The sequence below is a fragment of the Erpetoichthys calabaricus genome, chromosome 5, assembly GCF_900747795.2.
Source record: "Erpetoichthys calabaricus chromosome 5, fErpCal1.3, whole genome shotgun sequence".
NCBI lineage: Eukaryota > Metazoa > Chordata > Cladistia > Polypteriformes > Polypteridae > Erpetoichthys > Erpetoichthys calabaricus.
In genome coordinates this window covers 172,704,489-172,723,867 of record NC_041398.2, presented here as the reverse complement: position 1 = coordinate 172,723,867, position 19,379 = coordinate 172,704,489, and the positions used below count along the sequence as shown (strand labels likewise).

The window sequence follows — 19,379 nt, the reverse complement described above, 5'->3', positions numbered from 1 at the left end:
ATTGAGAGTGGTCTGACTAGCTGCATCACTCTCTGGTATGGCAACTGCAACATATCCGACCGCAAGCGCCTGCAAAGGATAGGGAGGACAGCAGAGAACATTATTGGGGTGCCTCTCCCTTCACTACAGGACATATTTTACAAACGTAGTGTCCGCAAGGCCTGCAGCATTGTGCAGGACCCCTTACACCCCTCATATGGACTTTACACACTTCTGCCATCCAAGAGAAGATACTGGAGCATCACAGCCAGATCTGTCAGGCTGCAGCATAGTTTTTACCCCCAAGCTGTTAGATTCCTTAACACCATGCTGCCCCCTGAGATCTTCCACACTGCCTCAACCACCTCTAAAAACAACTTTTATACATGCAAGCCACTGTCCAGCAAAGACTAGTGTGCATGTAGAAAAGGAACTGAAAATCTCATACTGACCTTTTAAGTATTTTGACACTCTTTATCCTTCTGTTGTGAAACATTCTGACCTGTCATTGTTTACACATGTCTTACAGAAATTATCAGTGTATGATAATAGTTGTTTATTATATATATATATATATATATATATATATATATATATATATATATATATATATATATTTACATATCTATTGACTATTTATGTATCTAGATTGCAAATACCATACATTGCATCAATGTTCATATTGCTAACTACACGTCAATATTGCTGCTACTTCTTTGTCTTGTCTTTGCACAATATATTGTTTTGTGTTTTAATTTTAAATTTAAATTTTAATTCTATTTTTAATTTATTTGCACATCATGTTGTTACACTGTGGACCCTGAGCTTTGCAATTTCGTCTATCTGTATACTTGTATATGGTTGAGGTGACAATAAAGATCACTTTGACTTTGACTTGATGTACCTCCTGCATTTTTTGATGATCACCTGATACACATCGCACAATTTGTATGGTTTTGGAGTTGGGTGAGTGGTTTCATCACAGTCATCTTTATTAGTAAAATGCAGATATTTCTGATAAGGACAACATCCAACATTATTGCTTTTGTGAGTACTAGTAACATCAGAAAATGCAAACGCGATGATGGAGATAAAAACTGAAATTGGTGTAAAAAACGTCAAAACTCAAAGTGCAATCCTGACCATCCAGTTTCTGTCGCTAACTATTACCAGCACAAACATTATTCTTTAATACTTTCTTTGTTATATTCACCGAGGGATACCAGAACCATCAGTGTAGCCATATTTAACCCAGAGGTAAATAGCAAACCTCCGAGTTGACCTGGAGTCACTGGTTTTTAAGCCAATTTGAATATGTGGTGTCCCGAAGCACCACTGAATCCTATAAACAGAGAAAATTTATTACATGATCAGCATCCACATCATACCCATTTTGTGGTCACATAACATTTAGCATGATGAAAAAAATAAACTAAAATATGAATTTACAACAATTTCATAAGGAGTAAAAAATGACTCTCGCTCATAACTGCTGAAAATGGGTGACTGCAACAACTGGTTTCTGGACTAGTACCATCTCTGGACTGGTTTATCCACCATGACTTACTGTATCAGAAAATGGAAAAACACGTTGTCTGCAATGACAGTATGCCAGCGACCACCAAATAGTTTACTGTGATATTTAGGACACTGCTCAGCATAGCATTTCAATTCAGCAACTTTTTTCTCCACCGGACTATCATCAACACTTCGTAAATAATGCAGATAATTATGATCAACAGACATCTGTAGACTGGGGTACCCATAAATGGGGAGTGAGGAGGTGCAGGATTGTCTGCAGTTGTCTGAAGGTAACACCAAACACAAAAATCACTGAAACTTGGCAGTTCGGAATCTACCAATTAGGTATCAGTTTCACTATCCATGTCAGTGTCTGATGACCAGTTGCCATCGTCATCACTATTACTCGATTTGAGCAATGGTTCAGTTTCAGTTTGTTTTAAAGCTGGCGTTATGGCTTTTCATTTGCCATTATTTTGGTTGAAGGCTCCACCCCACTCATGAATATTGATGTACCTTAGAGTTACCATAAAGTGGCAGAACGCATAGAAATATTCATGATTTTTTGCAGCATGGTGTTATTTCATCCACTGGCAGAACACTGTACTGAGAGTAATTCTGATGTAACACTGTAAAGTGGATCATTACATACCACCCCGAGTCAGACTCTGGCTTAATCATATTGACATTGAATTCTGAGCCCGAGTCATGCTCGGGGTTAATGCCAAAGAGGTTATGAATCTTCAGAAAAATAATTAATTGGTGGAAATATTGATCAGACTGTGCTTTGCCTTGGCTTTGCCTTTGCTGTATAGTTATCTTGTAAATATAACAGAAGAAAGTTAAAAATGAGATAAGGAATAGTCAGTAAATGAATCATCTCTTGTATATATTTCTCTTCTGGTTCGTCCTGCTTCCACTTCAAAACCGGTCCTGCCCACACGCACCCGACACGGCTTTTCTCGATTCCTATTCATCCTCCTCCAGACCCTTCCCCACATTCTTCCAGTGCGATTCCTGCAACAAAACTTTTCAAACGCGAACCTCACTTGCCAGAAATGCAATAAGAAGTTCACTACACAGGATTGTCTGGCTAAACACAACAAAACTCATTCACAACTCTTGCAATGCGACATCTGCAAAGCAACGTTTCCAAACCAACGCAGTCTCAGCAGACATACACACAATCCTCTTCCCATTACCACAGGTGGTACTTCACCTAATTCCTGTCTTCCCATCCAAGAGTACAACACTGGGACTCCAGACCAGCAGTGCAAACACTGTCATGCGTTACACTGGCCTGCTGAGCATAATACATCCAAGAAGTACTCGAGGTGCCGCCACAACGGTAAAGTAGCTTTACCACCTTTGCAGGAGCCACCTGTGTCTGTACAACAGCTTCTTACACAGCAAACATCAGAAGCTAAAAATTATCATGAACACATTCGAGAATACAACTCTTCTCTAGCGTTTGCTTCCATGGGTGCACAGATAACTCAACCTCCTGGCCATGGACCATACTGTTTTAAAATACACGGCCAAATTTATCACCAAATCTCTTCACTATACGCTAACACTACTACCTCTCCAGGATATGGACAGTTGAATGTTTTTGACACAGCACAAGCTACTGAAGTATGCTTACAAAATAAAGCAAACTGTGCATGCAGCAAAAATGTACTTCTCCAGCTAGATTCCATGCTCGGAACCATCAACCCCTTCGCTAAATCATACAAACACATGCATGAAATCGCTCAGTCCAATCCAACAGCATCTGTACGAATGGTTTTCAAGGAAAACCCTAGGCAGGATTTACGATGATACAGTGCCCCGACATGTCACACCGATGTTGCAGCGATTTTCGTCGGAGAAGATGGCGAACTGTCTGCCGAAAGGGACATTTGCATCTATCCCATAGGCAACTCCTGTAAACAGATTTCCACGCTCAATATGAATTGCGATCCTATGGTTTACCCACTTTTATTCCCTTACGGAGACATTTGCTGGCACAAAGATTTACAACAAATTCCCGATAAAAGAAACGGCAAGTGAATGAGGCTTACTCAATGCCAATTTTACACGTACAGATTAGCAATGAGGAATACATTTAGTATTTTGCACTCCAGTGGCAAACTATTCCAACAGTACGTCGTAGATGCGTATGTTAAAACAGAGGGCGTGCATCTCAACTATCTCAGATTACATCAACAAGATCTGCGCATGGAACAATACAAAGGACTATCACACGCACTGCAAGCAAACGCTGAAAATAACGTATGTGTAGGCAAAATGATCATATTACCGTCCACATTTCCAGGAAGTCCAAGATACATGCAACAAAACTATCAGGATGCCATGACCATAGTACGTAAATTCGGAAAGCCTGATTTATTTATCACTTTCACATGTAATCCTGCTTGGCCGGAAATTCTACATGCACTGTCGGATACCCAAAGACCAGAGCACAGACCTGATATTGTAGTATGAGTAGATCTTTCGACTCATTACCTGTCGTCACCACCAAAACACCTATTCACAACTGCATCTTTCAAGAAGTATTTATTTCTTCTTGATTTCTGAATTCCTTTCTCACCGTTTTTCGTACCTATTCTTACACCGCCGTATTCTACGGCGGGCTTCGGCTAGTTGATTGTATTAGCCTAGAGATAAATGTACAGGATAAGGTATTGGAGCAGTTATACGAATAAACAAGTAAAACATATAAACATCTGTCTGTTTAATGGCAGAGAAATCGACTCGGGTGCCGCCGCGAGTGGCAGCCTTTCCAGCAGCTCCGTGAATGACGTTATCTTTTTACCTTTTTTCTGTATTTTTCTCTGTTTCACTGTCAACTCCTACCACTTTTTTTATGTGGACTAGTTCCCTGGACACTTTTTACACTTTTTTACTACTCTTTACTACTTGGAAATGGATTTTTACACGCCGAGACTCGTCTATTCAAGTAGTCAACTTCAAGCGCTGAGAACAAATGCCCGAGCCGGTGTGGTCCCCTATTTACCTGATGAGGTAAGAAGGCATCGTATCGTGGCAGCAGAGCCGGCGCTAAGATAAAAGCCAAGCGTCTAGAGAGAAAGTGGCGATACAAAGCTTCGGTGCGTTCTGTGATCCTGGGAAATTTGAACTTGCTACCAACTAAGATCGACGAACTGGCTGCACAGGTGAAAAATGTCAAGACCTACAGAGAATGCAGTTTGTTGTGTTTTACTGAAACGTGGCTAACAACTAACATCCCATGCTAACGTGGAGCTACCCGGCTTTAGCACAGTTAGAGCGGACAGAGACGCAAGTACCTGCGGGAAGCACAAAGGAGGTGGACTCGCACTCTATGTCAATACAAAATGGTGCAACTCTGGACATGTAAACGTTAAAATCTCTTATTGCTGCAGGGACATCGAACTGTTGGCCGTAAGTTTGCGTCCCTATTACTTGCCCAGAGAGTTTGGAAACGTCATTGTTGTTACATGTTTACATCCCTCCTCGGGCGGACGTGGAGATAGCGAGTGACATCATCCACTCAGCTGTTGCTAAACTGCAAACGCAGCACCCCGAGGCACTTGTGCTAATTGCTGGAGACTTTAACCATGTGACGCTGGACAGAGCATTACCTGCCTTCTCCCAGTATATGGATTGTAACACCCGGGGAAATAGGACTATTGACCTACTGTATGCAAACGGGCAGCAAAGGAGCAGTACAGGAGAAAGCTGGAACAGAAGTTGCAGAACAACAGCATGAAGGAAGTGTGGGTTGGGATGAAGATCATCACTGGCTGCAGCTCGAAGCGGGGTGCCACCATCGAGAGAGATGTGGAGAGAGCAAACCAGATGAACAACTTTTTTAACAGGTTTGACCACCCTAATCCACTCTCGCCTCGAAGTACTGCACCCTCCACCCATCCTTCTGCTGATACCAGCATAGGAGAGTTTCCCCCAACCCACAATTACAGCAGCGCAGGTGAGCAGAGAGCTGAGGAGACTTTGTGCCAGCAAAGCAGTGGGTCCAGATGGAGTATCGCCACGACTGCTGAAGGCCTGTGCGTTGGAGCTGGGGAGTCCTCTACAGCGCATCTTCAACCTGAGCCTGGAACAGGGGAGAGTCCCGAGGCTTTGGAAAACATCTTGCATCACCCCTGTCCCAAAGATATCATGTCCTAGTGAGTTGAACGACTTCCGGCCTGTTGCTCTGACGTCGCATGTGATGAAGACCATGGAGCGGTTGCTGCTTCACCACCTGCGGCCACAGGTCCGCCACGTCCTCGACCCTCTACAGTTCGCATACCAGGAGAAAGTGGGAGCGGAGGATGCCATCATCTACATGCTACACTGATCCCTCTCCCACTTGGACAGAGGCAGTGGTGCTGTAAGAATTATGTTTCTAGACTTCTCTAGCGCCTTCAACACCATCCAACCTATGCTCCTTAGGGACAAGCTGACAGAGATGGAAGTAGATTCATACCTGCTGGCATGGATTGTGGACTATCTTACAGACAGACCTCAGTATGTGCGTCTTGGGAACTGCAGGTCTGACATTGTGGTCAGCAACAGAGGAGCGCCGCATGGGACTGTACTTTCTCCGGTCCTGTTCAGCCTATATACATCGGACTTCCAATACAACCTCAGAGTCCTGCCACATGCAAAAGTTCGCTGACAACACTGCTATCGTGGGCTGCATCAGGAATGGGCAGGAAGAGAAGTATAGGAACCTAATCAAGGACTTTGTTAAATGGTGCGACTCAAACCACCTACAACTGAACACCAGCAAAACCAAGGAGCTGGTGGTGGATTTTAGGAGGACCAGGCCCCTCATGGACCCCGTGATCATCAGAGGTGACTATGTGCAGAGGGTGCAAACCTATAAATACCTGGGAGTGCAGCTGGATGATAAATTGGACTGGACTACCAATACTGATGCTCTGTGTAAGAAAGGACAGAGCCGAATATACTTCCTTAGAAGGCTGGCGTCCTTCAACATCTGCAATAAGATGCTGCAGATGTTCTCTCAGAAGATTGTGGCGAGCGCCCTCTTCTACGCAATGGTTTGCTGGGGAAGCAGCATAAAGAAGAGGGATGTCTCACGCCTGGACAAACTGGTGAGGAAGGCAAGCTCTATTGTAGGCATGGAGCTGGACAGTTTGACATCCGTGGCAGAGTGACGGGCACTGAGCAGGCTCCTGTCAATCATGGAGAATCCACTGCATCCACTAAACAGTATCATCTCCAGACAGAGGAGCAGCTTCAGCGACAGACTGCTGTCAATGTCCTGCTCCACTGACAGACTGAGGAGATCGTTCCTCCCCCACACTATGCGACTCTTCAATTCAACCCCGTGGGGGGGGGGGGGGGTAAACGTTAAAATTATACAAAGTTATTGTCTGTCTGTATACCTGCATTGTTATCACTCTTTAATTTAATATTGTTCTTTATCAGTATGCTGCTGCTGGAGTATGTGAATTTCCCCTTGGGATTAATAAAGTATCTATCTATCTATCTATAAAATAACTTGAGAGTAAGACATGGGTAGTCTCTTCATATTGTTAATAAAGCATACTGTAATTGACTTTTTTTTGGACATTTTAGATCTCTTTCATTTTTTCCTATCTTCCTCTAAAACCATGTAACTTACTTCAGGCTTTTGTTAATTATTCCGTTTCTGTGCAAATGTAAGAAAAATGGCCAATAGCACACAAGCAGAACTGTACTGTGATTGCAGACTCACTTTTGTTTTTTCTTACTTTCTTTGCCAGTTTAGTGTATATTCCCTTTTTGAAATCTTCATCTTCATCATATAACCCCATTATTTTTTAAGAAAAAACTTTATAGCTACTGACTTATATAAAATGATTTCAGTAAAAGCCATAAATGTTAATTCAAAAAACTTTCCATCGTCATCCAGGGTTTTTTTTTTTTTTTTCTGGTACTAATATGGAAAGTTGAGGCTCATAAATAATTAAATACAGTACAGTGTCTTTATGGATGTGGTTTTTAGTGTTCCATACCATAGAAATCATGTGGTTTGAATGGGGAGAGGGAAAATGTCAAGCTGCATTCTTGGTTTTCTTATGGCATGCAGATGGCAATTTTTGCAGGGGTGTATAACCCTATTCCTGTTTCTTATGCTTTGCATATGTTTCTCTGCAAATATAATTGGAGTAGTAAATGCCAGTTATATCATTTTTCATTGAAATTGCAGTCAATGTATGAAAAAAACGAAAGAACTGTCAAACTCTCATCAAATCAATTATTTTTCTTAGGCTAAGTATTGATAATGCTAATTGCAATTCCAGAAAAGCAATAAAAGTTATGCAAGGAATAGGAAAAAATTCTTTGGACTTTAGTTTTTAAAAGAAGTGGTTGTACCAACTAAATTGACAGTGATGGCAATATGAGAAATGGATGATTTTTTTGTTGTTATAGTGGATAGGCTGATTATTTTACAACTGATTTTTTTTTTTTTTTTGCTGAAACTTTGCAGGATAGACAATGGAACAATAGATAGTGGAATATGCACATTTGAGAATATATTATAAAATTTTGCATATTGGTCTTCACATTCAGAAAAGTATAAAAGGGGTATATAATGTACAAACACATGTCCCATCTATTACCAAAAATAAACTCAAGGAGGTACACACAGAAAAGAAAACTTCAAAACCTGATTTACCCCACGGTCTATTTAAGCATGTCTTGACTCTCTGTCTCTATCTCTCTCTAGTATCTCTTTGAGTGGCTCAAATTATTGCAAATAACCATATTCCTCTAATGCATGTCCTTTTAAACCTCCTATCTCTCTGTCTCTCTCTCACTCTTTCTCTTAAGCCCTGGCTGTTTTGCTACTTTTGCTAATGTAGTCTGCTGACCTTTGCCAAGGAGGTGGATTTATACCCTATCCTGAGGTCACTTCTAAGATCAGGGCAGCATCCCATTTGTTCCAGAGACACCAGGCTAGAACCTTTATAGTGGCCCTTTGGTGTCCCTTCATCCTTGATCCTTCTTGGCCAAAAAGGCATTGTAGCTGCTTGTAGTAACTGAGAGACAGTTTGCCCCATACTCCCTCCTAGTGTATTTGATAATAAATTTGGTCACATTTTCGTTTAAGACACAAAGAAAAGTTATGATGACTCAAATGAACAAAGAAACCATTTATTTATTATCTTGTAGTTCAAAGTGATTGAAAATGCCGTTATGAAGACTTAGTGGCTCTTCCTAGTTTAATCAATTAATTTAAAGGGTATTTGAGAATTAGTATGGAATCATTCAGAAAAACACAAATATTAAAAAAAAAAAAAAAAAAAAATGCATTCATGGATCTAAAGATTTTCTCTTCCCATGCATTATTAGGGTTGCGTGGTATACCTGGTCTGAAAAAGTACAGAAAAATCAAATTTTTAAAAAGTATGATACCAGCATTTAGTCAGTTTTGGCACCAGAAGTAAACAGTCGTTTTAAAAGTCCATGTGCTCGGCTCTCTGTTCTACTGAATTACAATGTGCTGTATGCTATGTAGTGGACAAACCCTCCCTTACCCCTTTCGATACACTACAGCAGTATTCCTTAAACTATGGGACACAAATGTTTGTGATGGGTCACCACATAGATAGATAGATAGATAGATAGATAGATAGATAGATAGATAGATAGATAAGAACTTTATTTATCCCGAGGGAAATTATTTTGTCATATACATGCTCAGTGCAACAAGAGGAATAAAGATAAGGTAGTAAAGAGTTCAAAAGATCAGTAGTAATAGTGCAAACAGAATAACAAAATAACTCTAAACAAAGTAACAAATAACTATAACTATAACTAATAGTTTGTATTATAACTATATAACTAATTTGTGCAAAGCAACAAACAACTATAACTAAAACTATAACAGATATAATAAAACAACAGATTATTAGTGCAAGTGGTTATGAAAAGTGACTTAGTGTTTGTGCCATGAATAAATGAGATAGCAGCATGTGATGATGGGATGAAACAAACATTGAGTAACATACAGATGAGTAAATAAAAAACCGAATGAGACCTAATGACAAAAATTCTGAAAAAGATCACCTACAGAATGAGGAAGAGTTATACAGTCTTATTGCCACAGGTAGAAAGGATTTCCTGTGACGTTCAGTTCTGCATTTGGAGGCAATGAGTCTTTTGCTGTGTGTGCTCTGATGACCCATCAAGGAGGCGTGCATGGGGTGAGAGGGGTTGTCCATGATACCGAGAAGCTTTTTCAGCATTCTCCTCTCAGACACCTCCACCAGGTTCTCCAGTCTGACACCCAGGACAGAACCAGCCTTTTTAATCAGTTTGTTCAGCCTGTTGGCATCAGCTGTCTTCACCCCACTGCCCCAGCACACAGCTGCAAAAAACACCGCGCTTTCTACCACAGAGTGATAGAACATAGTCAGCATTTTCCTACAGACACATGATTGTGCAGTAAAATTACAAAAGTTCATCCAAGTTTGAATTTTGTGCCATGCCTGCCACTATTTATTGTACTTTATTGCGGCAGCATGTGAAACAAAGCCATTGACACATCCTAGAGGGCTTTCAGTTCAGTGACACAAAAATATAATACATTTTCCTTAACTCCTGCATACCTATTAAACGGTCAGTCTGAAAAGACTGATGGCTAATAGACATATAAGAAAGGGGGAGAGAGAGATCTGAAAGACTAGCTTGTGAAGTGAATTGTCAAGATGAAAATAACAGGCACAGACAAAGATGTGATGATTTTCAGGATATTATGAAGGGTGAGTGAATTAGGTGGGAGTATAGATGTGTATGTGTATATAAATATACACACACAACTGGTCAAAAGTTTTAGAACCCTCATTTTTTTCAGTTGTTATGGAAATGCACACAGTTTGATGTCTTAATGTTTCATGAAATCAAGGCATTGGTAAAAAAATAACTTAAGGAATCATTAAGTGTACAAAATGTTACTCAGATTTTTGATTCATAAGTAGCAAGGTTTTGCTAATATAACAGCCAAACTGTGGTAACCCTTTTGATTTAGAATTCCAGTCACTCTGTGCCAGTCACCAACTCTGCCTCCAGCAAAAGAACCCCAGACCATCACACTTCCTCCTCCGTGTTTGACAGTTGGTGTCACACACTGAGGAACCATTCTTTTGGCAACTCGATGGTGTACAAACGCCCTGTGTGATGAACCAGAGATTTAAAATTTTGATTCATTGGGCCGTAAGACTTTCTTCCAGTCTGCTGTAGTCCACAGCTGCTGTTTCAAAGTCCTATTTTGTCCTTTAAGGAATGGCTTTCTTACTGCCACTTGCCCTGTTAAATGTATTTAAATGCATTTTTCTTCAGTTGGATGGTGAGACACATCTTAGTGAGGATGTCTGGATACTCTGGAAAGTATTAAGGAAAGAGGACTTATTATAGGATTATACTGTAGACCCCACAGTGCAGACAGTAATTTAAATATGCATCTTTTATTAATGTTAAAAGGCAACATTTAAAGGGAGATATTATAGTAAAGGGAGAATTTAAATACCTGAATATTATCTGGGCTAACTTTGTAAACAGTGGAGCACCAGAGCAGGAGTTTGCAGACATAATTGGTAACTGTTTCTTATCACAGTATATTAAAGCATCAATGTGTTGGGAAGACTGTCTAAATTTAGTATGTCTTTAATTACCAAGATAGAATTGAAGGTGTAGCAAAGATTGAAATGCTAGGGCCAAGAGACCATAATAGAATACAATTCTCAGTGTTTTGGAAGAGCGTGGATCCATAGACTGAAACTGTCAAGTTTAACTGTTTAAATGTTGAACAGATTCGGAAAAGTCTGAATGGGATCAACTGCAATAAGTTTTAAGTACTAAATCATTATAGAGGGACTTGAATAACATACAAGCTTGGGCAGATATGTGGCAGATAATATTTAATGCAAGTAAATGTAAAATATTGCACGTAGAAATTACAATGTTGGATTTGAATACACAATGGAAGGTTTAATAATTGAAAGTATGCCTTATGAGAAGGATTTGGGAGTTGAAATAGTCTTGTCACTATAAACTTCCAGACAATGTTCAGAAGCCATTAAGAAGGCTAGCAGAATGTTAGGTTATATAGCATGATGTGTAGAGTACATTCCCAATGAGGTTATGCTTAATTTTTATAATACACTGGTGAATCCTCATCTGGAGTACTGCGTACAATTTTGGTCTTCAGGCTACAAAAAAAGGATTTAGCGGGGCTAGAAAAGGTGCAGAGAAGAGTGACTAGGCTGATTACAGGTCTACAGGAGGTAAATTATGAGGAAAGATTAAAAGAGCTAAGCCTTTTCTGTTTAAGCAAAAGAAGATTAAGAGGAGGCATGATTGAAATGTTTAATTTATGAAGGGAATTAGTACAGTGGATCAAGAGTGTTATTTTAAATTGAGTTATCAAGAACAATGGGACACAGTTGGAAACTTGTTAAGGGTAAATTTCCCACTAACATTACAACGTTTTTCTTCACACAGGGAAACATAGATACATGGAATAATTTACAAAGTAGTATGGTAGTTAGTAGGACTTTAGTCACCTTCAAAGCCTGATTTGATGTTATTTTAGAGGAATTAAGTAGATAGGGCTGGTCAGCTTCATGTTGAGCTTTTCATGTTCACCCTGTGTGTATTCATGTTTTCTCCATGTGATTAAGGGTCCTCCCACAGTTCATAGACATATAGGTTAGTTGGATTGGCAGTGGTAAACTGGCCCAAGTTTGTGTGTGTGTTCACCTTAAGATGGACTGGCTCCATCTTCAGGGGTTGTTCCTGCCTTGCACCCTATGCTTGCTGGGATAGACTCCAGCTCTCCTGCGAGCCTGCTTAGGTTAAGCAGGTTTAGATGGATGGAGTATTGTTTTAGTAATATGTCTGTTTCCCACTTTTCTCTTTTAGTAATATTCACATGAGAAATATGCTTGAAAGGAAACCAAAACCTTTACTTGTTTTTATTATATGGTCTTTCTTATTTGTCTTTTTATGACACTGCTGTCCTTATGATAATAATCCTCCTCTTGGTTCACAGTATGGTACCGATTTTCCTATTTGGGTCCTCAGATTAAAAAGTTTGAGGAACTTTGTGCACTAGAGTATTCAAAGTGGAACCAATGCTTGCAGCAAGGCACTCTGTAGTTGCTGTGGGACAATTTTATTAAAACACTTTCTCCCATTTGATGTGCTTTAGACTCTGAAGTGGATAAGTGACTATACCCTCGATATTCTTTTTGATGTGCTGCAGAATCCCGGGGGTGACAGAAAACTTTGACACACTGGAGAATTCATAGGGAAACCATAGCTTGTAGCAAAGTAGGGAGGTGCATGATAAGGCAGTGCTATAGGTACAACATATGTTTGAAGGGGGTTGTGAGATTGGGAATGGGATTAGGAGGAGTTATCTTTTACTTGAATAAATACTGTTTCAGTACTGGTACTAAGGTCTGCAATCTGCGTATAGTCACTGTTCATGCTTCCACCATCTGACAGATGCAGTATCAAAATTATCTAGACGATTCTTTAGTCTTTTGGATGAACATGCCAAAACACAATTAAATCAAAAGAAAATATTTCTGGGCCCATGACACCTCGTAATTTCTTCAGAGGTCCTTAAAAAACGCCTTTTAATTGTCAAGTTGGTGGCAGTGTGAATGTTTTTGACTCAGTAATTGGACAATTTGGCTAAGCTGAACTAGATATGAGTCACATCATCAGAAGTTCCAAGGAGTCATACAACAGAATATTTGAAAAAACTACAGTATTATGCGGTATGGGTTTTAATGGCTAAATTGAATCCCACACACCTAAAGCTCCTAGAAATGCTGATGTTGAAAGTAGAAATATAGTTGTTACGAAAAGTTTTAATATGTTAAAATCCATTGGCTGAGATTTTTCAATTGAAAAGCTCATTGTATACAGTAATCCCTCGCTATATCGCGCTTCGCCTTTCGCGGCTTCACTCCATCGCGGATTTTATATGTAAGCATATTTAAATATACATCGCGGATTTTTTGCTGGTTCGCGGATTTCTGCGGACAATGGGTCTTTTAATTTCTGGTACATGCTTCCTCAGTTGGTTTGCCCAGTTGATTTCATACAAGGGACGCTATTGGCAGATGGCTGAGAAGCTACCCAACTTACTTTTCTCTCTCTCTCTCTTGCGCTGACTTTCTCTGATCCTGACGTAGGGGGATTGAGCAGGGGGGCTGTTCGCACACCTAGACGATACGGACACTCGTCTAAAAATGCTGAAAGATTATCTTCACGTTGCTACCTTCTGTGCAGCTGCTTCCTGAAGCGACATGCTGCACGGTGCTTCGCATACTTAAAAGCTCGAAGGGCACGTATTGATTTTTGCTCTCTCTCCCTCTCCCTTTCTCTCTGCTCCTGACGGAGGGGGTGTGAGCTGTCGCCTTCAACAGCTTTGTGCCACGGTGCTTCGCATACTTAAAAGCCAAACAGCCCTATTGATTTGTTTGCTTTTCTCTATCTCTCTGACATGCTCTGCTCCTGAGGCGCACTCCTTTGAAGAGGAAGATATGTTTGCATTCTTTTAATTGTGAGACGGAACTGTCATCTCTGTCTTGTCATGGAGCACAGTTTAAACTTTTGAAAAAATGACAAATGTTTGTTTGCAGTGTTTGAATAACGTTCCTGTCTCTCTACAACCTCCTGTGTTTCTGCGCAAATCTGTGACCCAAGCATGACAATATAAAAATAACCATATAAACATATGGTTTCTACTTCGCGGATTTTCTTATTTCGCGGGTGGCTCTGGAACGCAACCCCTGCGATGGAGGAGGGATTACTGTAATTAGTATGTTTGAAGCTAATATGTCACTCCTTACACGTGCATATTGCAGATTTACTAGGTACATTAGCTGATCAAAGGATCACATATAATTTGAAAATGAAGAATTACATTACGTTACATTTCACATCTGTTTTAAGGTTCGAAACATAGCTTTACATTGAGGTTACAGCACATTTGAAGGATGTTTTGGGAAATCCCAGTAAAAATGTAACTTTCAGGAACCCAAAAGTCCAAACCATCTGGCCAGGTCTGTGTTTCATACCACATTTTCAAAACCTGTGGAGACCAGCTATTGTGTCTGTTACCAGACATTTTCAGCCAGCCATTGTCCTTAACTGTCACATCTGTTTCCTATAAGAAATCCAACATAAGGTCTCTGCCCCAGAAAATCAAAGTAACAAGCTTGAATGAACAATACCTAGCAGAATATATTTTTTGTAGTTTTGAAGTGCTTTGAGATGTCAGCAATTGCTTAAATCAACAACACTATTTTTGGCTCTGTAAACCATGCAGTGACAATCATGTAGTGCCTTTTAATGATGGCAGCCCAGGAAATTGGCTGGCCATCAGTAGTGAAAAAATTGTATCCAGGAATGAAGTGGCAGATCTGAAAAAAACATTGTAGCAATAACTGCTTGGTCCACTTTGTCACCTACACAAAAGAATTCATTGTACTGTAGAATACAGGAATCCTGAGAACACCACACCATGATCAGTGTCATGTCTGGTAAAGTGGTAGTTGCTTCAGATTCCACAAGTTACACACATCTACAATGGCCGGCATTTGAGTCGTACTGGATACATAATTCGTACCTCTTCACTTCTGCAGCTCCTAAAAAAATATGAAATGAGTAAGTAGGTATTTTTGCTGCTGAAATCATCCAGACTGGTAGCATGAAAAACCAGTGTCATAATACTGGATTCCAACTGCATGGGTCACAAACATTTTTGTATGCCTGTTGTCTGAGAAATGAGGTTGCTACTGTATATCAAAATGCAGACCAACAAGTTCAAAAACCGTTTTAGAACTAAGCAGTTGGTTATGTATAGCTAAAGTATCTTAACTTTGTTGGGTGCTTAGTTAGTTGAAAGCCATACTTTTTCCCTACTGTATTCTGCAAACTAATACATGTAATACAAATGTAGTGTGTTGTTTAGTATGATGTAAAGAAAATGACCATTATTTACTTTTTTAGTCATTAGTGGGCCTTTCAAGTGGTATTCACACAAATGCTAATTGTAATTTGAACACATGTCCCCACACTGGTACTTAGCTGTTTTGTTTTTTTTTTTTTTGACAGAGCCACATTGTACATTTTCAGTCATTGTAATCTGCACAGTTGCCCCCAAATGAAACAAAAATGAATGTGTAATTTCTAAAATCCATCTAATGTAGACACTGAGCTATGGCATTCAAAATAGTCTCAAAGTACCATATTTAAAACCTCAGAAGTGGGGGAAGGAGTTAGGAATTTTGGCTAAAATTTTGTTAGTGTCTGTCATGGTGGTGAGAGGCCTTCAGTGTAATTATAGAAATATTACATTTATTAATGTGGTTATTAGGGTTACCTTCTTTCTTCTTAAAAGAGAATAATGCACATTTGTTTGCTTTATAATTTGTCAGTCAATCAGTCATTCATTTACCAACCCGCTATTTCCTAACACAGGGTCACGGGGGTCTGCTGGAGCCAATCCCAGCCAACACAGGGTGCAAGGCAGGAACAGATCCTCGGGTAGGGTGCCAACCCACTGCAGGCTTTATAATTTGTTGATTCATAATAGGGTTCACACACAAAACAGCAACAGATGAGACAGCAGTCTTAGCATTGTTGTGTTGCCCCTTTTAAATGTATATTTAATCATTTATACTTTAAATGAAAAGGGTTGGCTGTTAGAAACTGCCTTTGAATATTTTAAATATGTAGTTATACTTCAACATAATGATTGGCAGAAATATTTCTAAAACATAATGCATGGGAAAATAACAGGAATCAGGAGGACTTCTACATAATGATGTTTTCATTTGGAGCAGTCATCTTTAAACCTCTCACGTTTGTGGGTTTTTTTGGCAAGTTGCATATTTAGGCAGTTCTGTGAGGTTTTGGTATTGTGTAAGATTAAACAATTCTGCTTTATTGTTAGGTTGAAACAATTGTTAAACATTTTTTCTTTTCTTTTAACTGTTAACAGTGATCTTGAGCCTGAATGGCTGGATGATGTTCAGAAAAATGGAGAATTGTTTTATCTGGAACTGAGTGAAGGAGAAGAGGAGGTTGCCCTTACACAGGCTCACTTAGCTGAGTTGCCAGTAGCCAACCATGTACGCTTTAGTGACAAGGAAGCAGAAATCATACCAAATAATAAGAAGCACAAAGACGGGAGAAGGCATGAACCCAGATTAAAAAAAATAGCAAGAATCCTGAAAAAGAAGAAAAACTTCATAGAAGGACAGAGGGAGAAGAATGGGAGTTCAAACCCTCAAAATAATGGCCTGTCAACTCAGCCAACATCCATTCTTAAAAGCCAGACTAGTCAAAGGACAGGTCTTGTTCAACAACAGTTTAAGGATGTTAATGTGTATGTGAACCCTAAAAGACTGCGCAGAAACAGATTTTTGGAAGGCAACAGTCTTCTGGAGACTTTACTTGGAATTATCTATCAGCCTTCTTGGACTAAAGGAATGGGAAGTAAAGGTTTAAAGCCTAATACAGAAGGACGTGTGCTTGTTCATGGATTGGTCCCTGGTAGTCCTGCAATCAAATGTGGTCAGATTTTAATAGGTATGTTCAAAATGCTATTGCAAGAACATTTTTAATGTACTCTGGTATAGTTTTTTTTTTTTGGGGCCAGTAGTTCAGCAGATTTTACTTTTTGATGCAATTGTGCTGTGAAACTATGTGCTAATATTGTAATTTTTCAAACAGCAGTCAGGAACATGTTATCTCATGGACAATTGATAGTGGAATATCTAATACACTACAGAAAAATCAATATATGTTTAACGTGTAAGCTGCAGCAGAGTCATTTTCATTCTGGCACAATAAATATCAACCATGCAAGTGCCATTCTTAGCCAGTCAATTTTAATATTAAATTATTTGTTAAGATAAAATGTATTGCTTTGCATTGATATACTGAATAAATAAATAGACAGTAGAAGGCTCTGCATTTCCCCTGTAAGCTCACATTTACAGGTAAATTGCACATCCCTGCTACCTTGCTGTAGTTCTGCTATAACAGCAAAATAAATTTGGAATATCTGTTTGCAAATGGCATGGTATAAGAGGATACAGTTCTGACTGTGTATTGTAACATACAGAGTAAGGTGTATAGTAATGTCATGTAGTAATTTGAAATTAACAACAAAGATATAGGTGAATGAAGCAAAAATATCATAGATAAAAAATATTTTTTCCTTTTTTTTTTTGATGTGCTATGGACTTTTTCTCCATCTGTGTGAAATGTTTCAACTTTGAATTTCACTAAAAAGTTTAAAATGAAGATACATTTACTGTGTTTTTTTTTTTTGTGCTACATATCATAACAGTTGCCATCTTGGTAGCTGTAGAATTTTTGGAAAACCTCAAAAGAAACACAGCTACAAACTAGCTGCCTTGGAACACATTGAAGCACAGGTTTAAAGAGATTTTTAACTTAAATATATTTCCATATATAAATAATTTTATATACCCCAGTTCATTGTACCAATGTGATTACACACACATTTTCAAAAACGAAATATAAAAATTGTTTTTATTAACACAGTACCTAAAAAAAATTGATTCTTTAAATACCGAGGGCATTAACACTTCACACATTGTTTAATTTTCCTCCCATGTAGCATACAATTTGTGGATGTTTTCTAGATATTTTAGTGTTGTTCGAAGATATACGTCATGACACTGTACACTGCATGATCATGTGCACATACTATATTTATCTTTTGACATTTGCTTTCTAATAATCAAAAGATAAATTATGTTAAATCAGTACTATCAAAATCAGAAGCCAAACATTAACCAGTTAACCCTGATATTATTCTGGATAATTTAATTGTTGACAACTCATCCAAAGGTGTCTTTGTATATATCTTTCTAATTAAGTCTGTGAACAAGTCGCTTTGTCAAGTATGACATGTGCAACAGCGAGAATATATTTGCATTTGAACGGTCAGAAGTAAAGCTGTTTGATTAAACATTTAATGAAAAGTGGTTATTGGCTTCACGTCCATTATTTCAGAATTCTAGTAAAATCAGTTTCTTGATTGATGTTCAAGATAGCCCACACAAGTTTGCTAATGCCTGTGTCTTTTGCCTCATCCAGAGTAAGCCTTTGAATGGAAATGGCCAAAACTCCAGTAGCGAAAGTATGCTTAAATATAGAAGCTTACAATTTCAGATTTAATCTCTGTTTCCATTATACTGTTGTGACCAGTAGGGGGCATTGCAGAACCCCAAACCCCAGACACAACAGCACAGACACAAGTCCTAGGTGCCAAACACGTTTAAATAGGGCTGCACGATTAATCTTTTTTTTCTCATGATAACGATATTTATGACCCACGATCAGTTAATAAATATCGTCGCGATTTTACAGTATAAAGACCAAACTGTTTTTTATGGGCTGAGTTTACGGATTGGACTGCATCACTATGACGTTACTGCGTCTAGATTGCAAGCGCTTTCTGAAGCAGTAGAAGTCAATAGCAGCAATAACAGTCAGAATAAACATATGATGGCGGAGCAACGTGAGGAAGGTGCAGAAGTGCGATCGTTAGTTCCTAAAAAGGGGTCATACTCAGTTGTCTGGAACTATTTCGATTTCGAGGAATGTGATGTTGATCAGGTACGAGTCTTGTGCAAACTTTGCTCCTGTTCCGTCCAAACGTCCCAAGGTAACACAACAAACCTCATCAACCACCTTAAAAGCCACCACAAAGTACACTATCAAGAATTTCAACGACTGAAGGCACAAACAGCAACAACAAAAAATTACCAGCCATCCACAACACAGACAACAATATCAGGGACATTGTTCAACGC

The 19,379-nt window shown here is 39.1% G+C and overlaps 1 protein-coding gene across 2 annotated transcripts in view; it reads left to right on the top strand.

The window, feature by feature from the left end:
* The window catches only part of intu (inturned planar cell polarity protein), a 160,911-nt gene that overhangs the window by 43,566 nt on the left and 97,966 nt on the right, over window positions 1-19,379 (top strand). For both annotated transcript variants that reach the window (XM_051927641.1, XM_028802234.2), the window contains exon 2: window positions 16,529-17,118. In XM_051927641.1, the coding sequence (XP_051783601.1) occupies window positions 16,529-17,118 (590 nt within the window). The remainder of the gene's footprint in view (window positions 1-16,528; window positions 17,119-19,379) is intronic.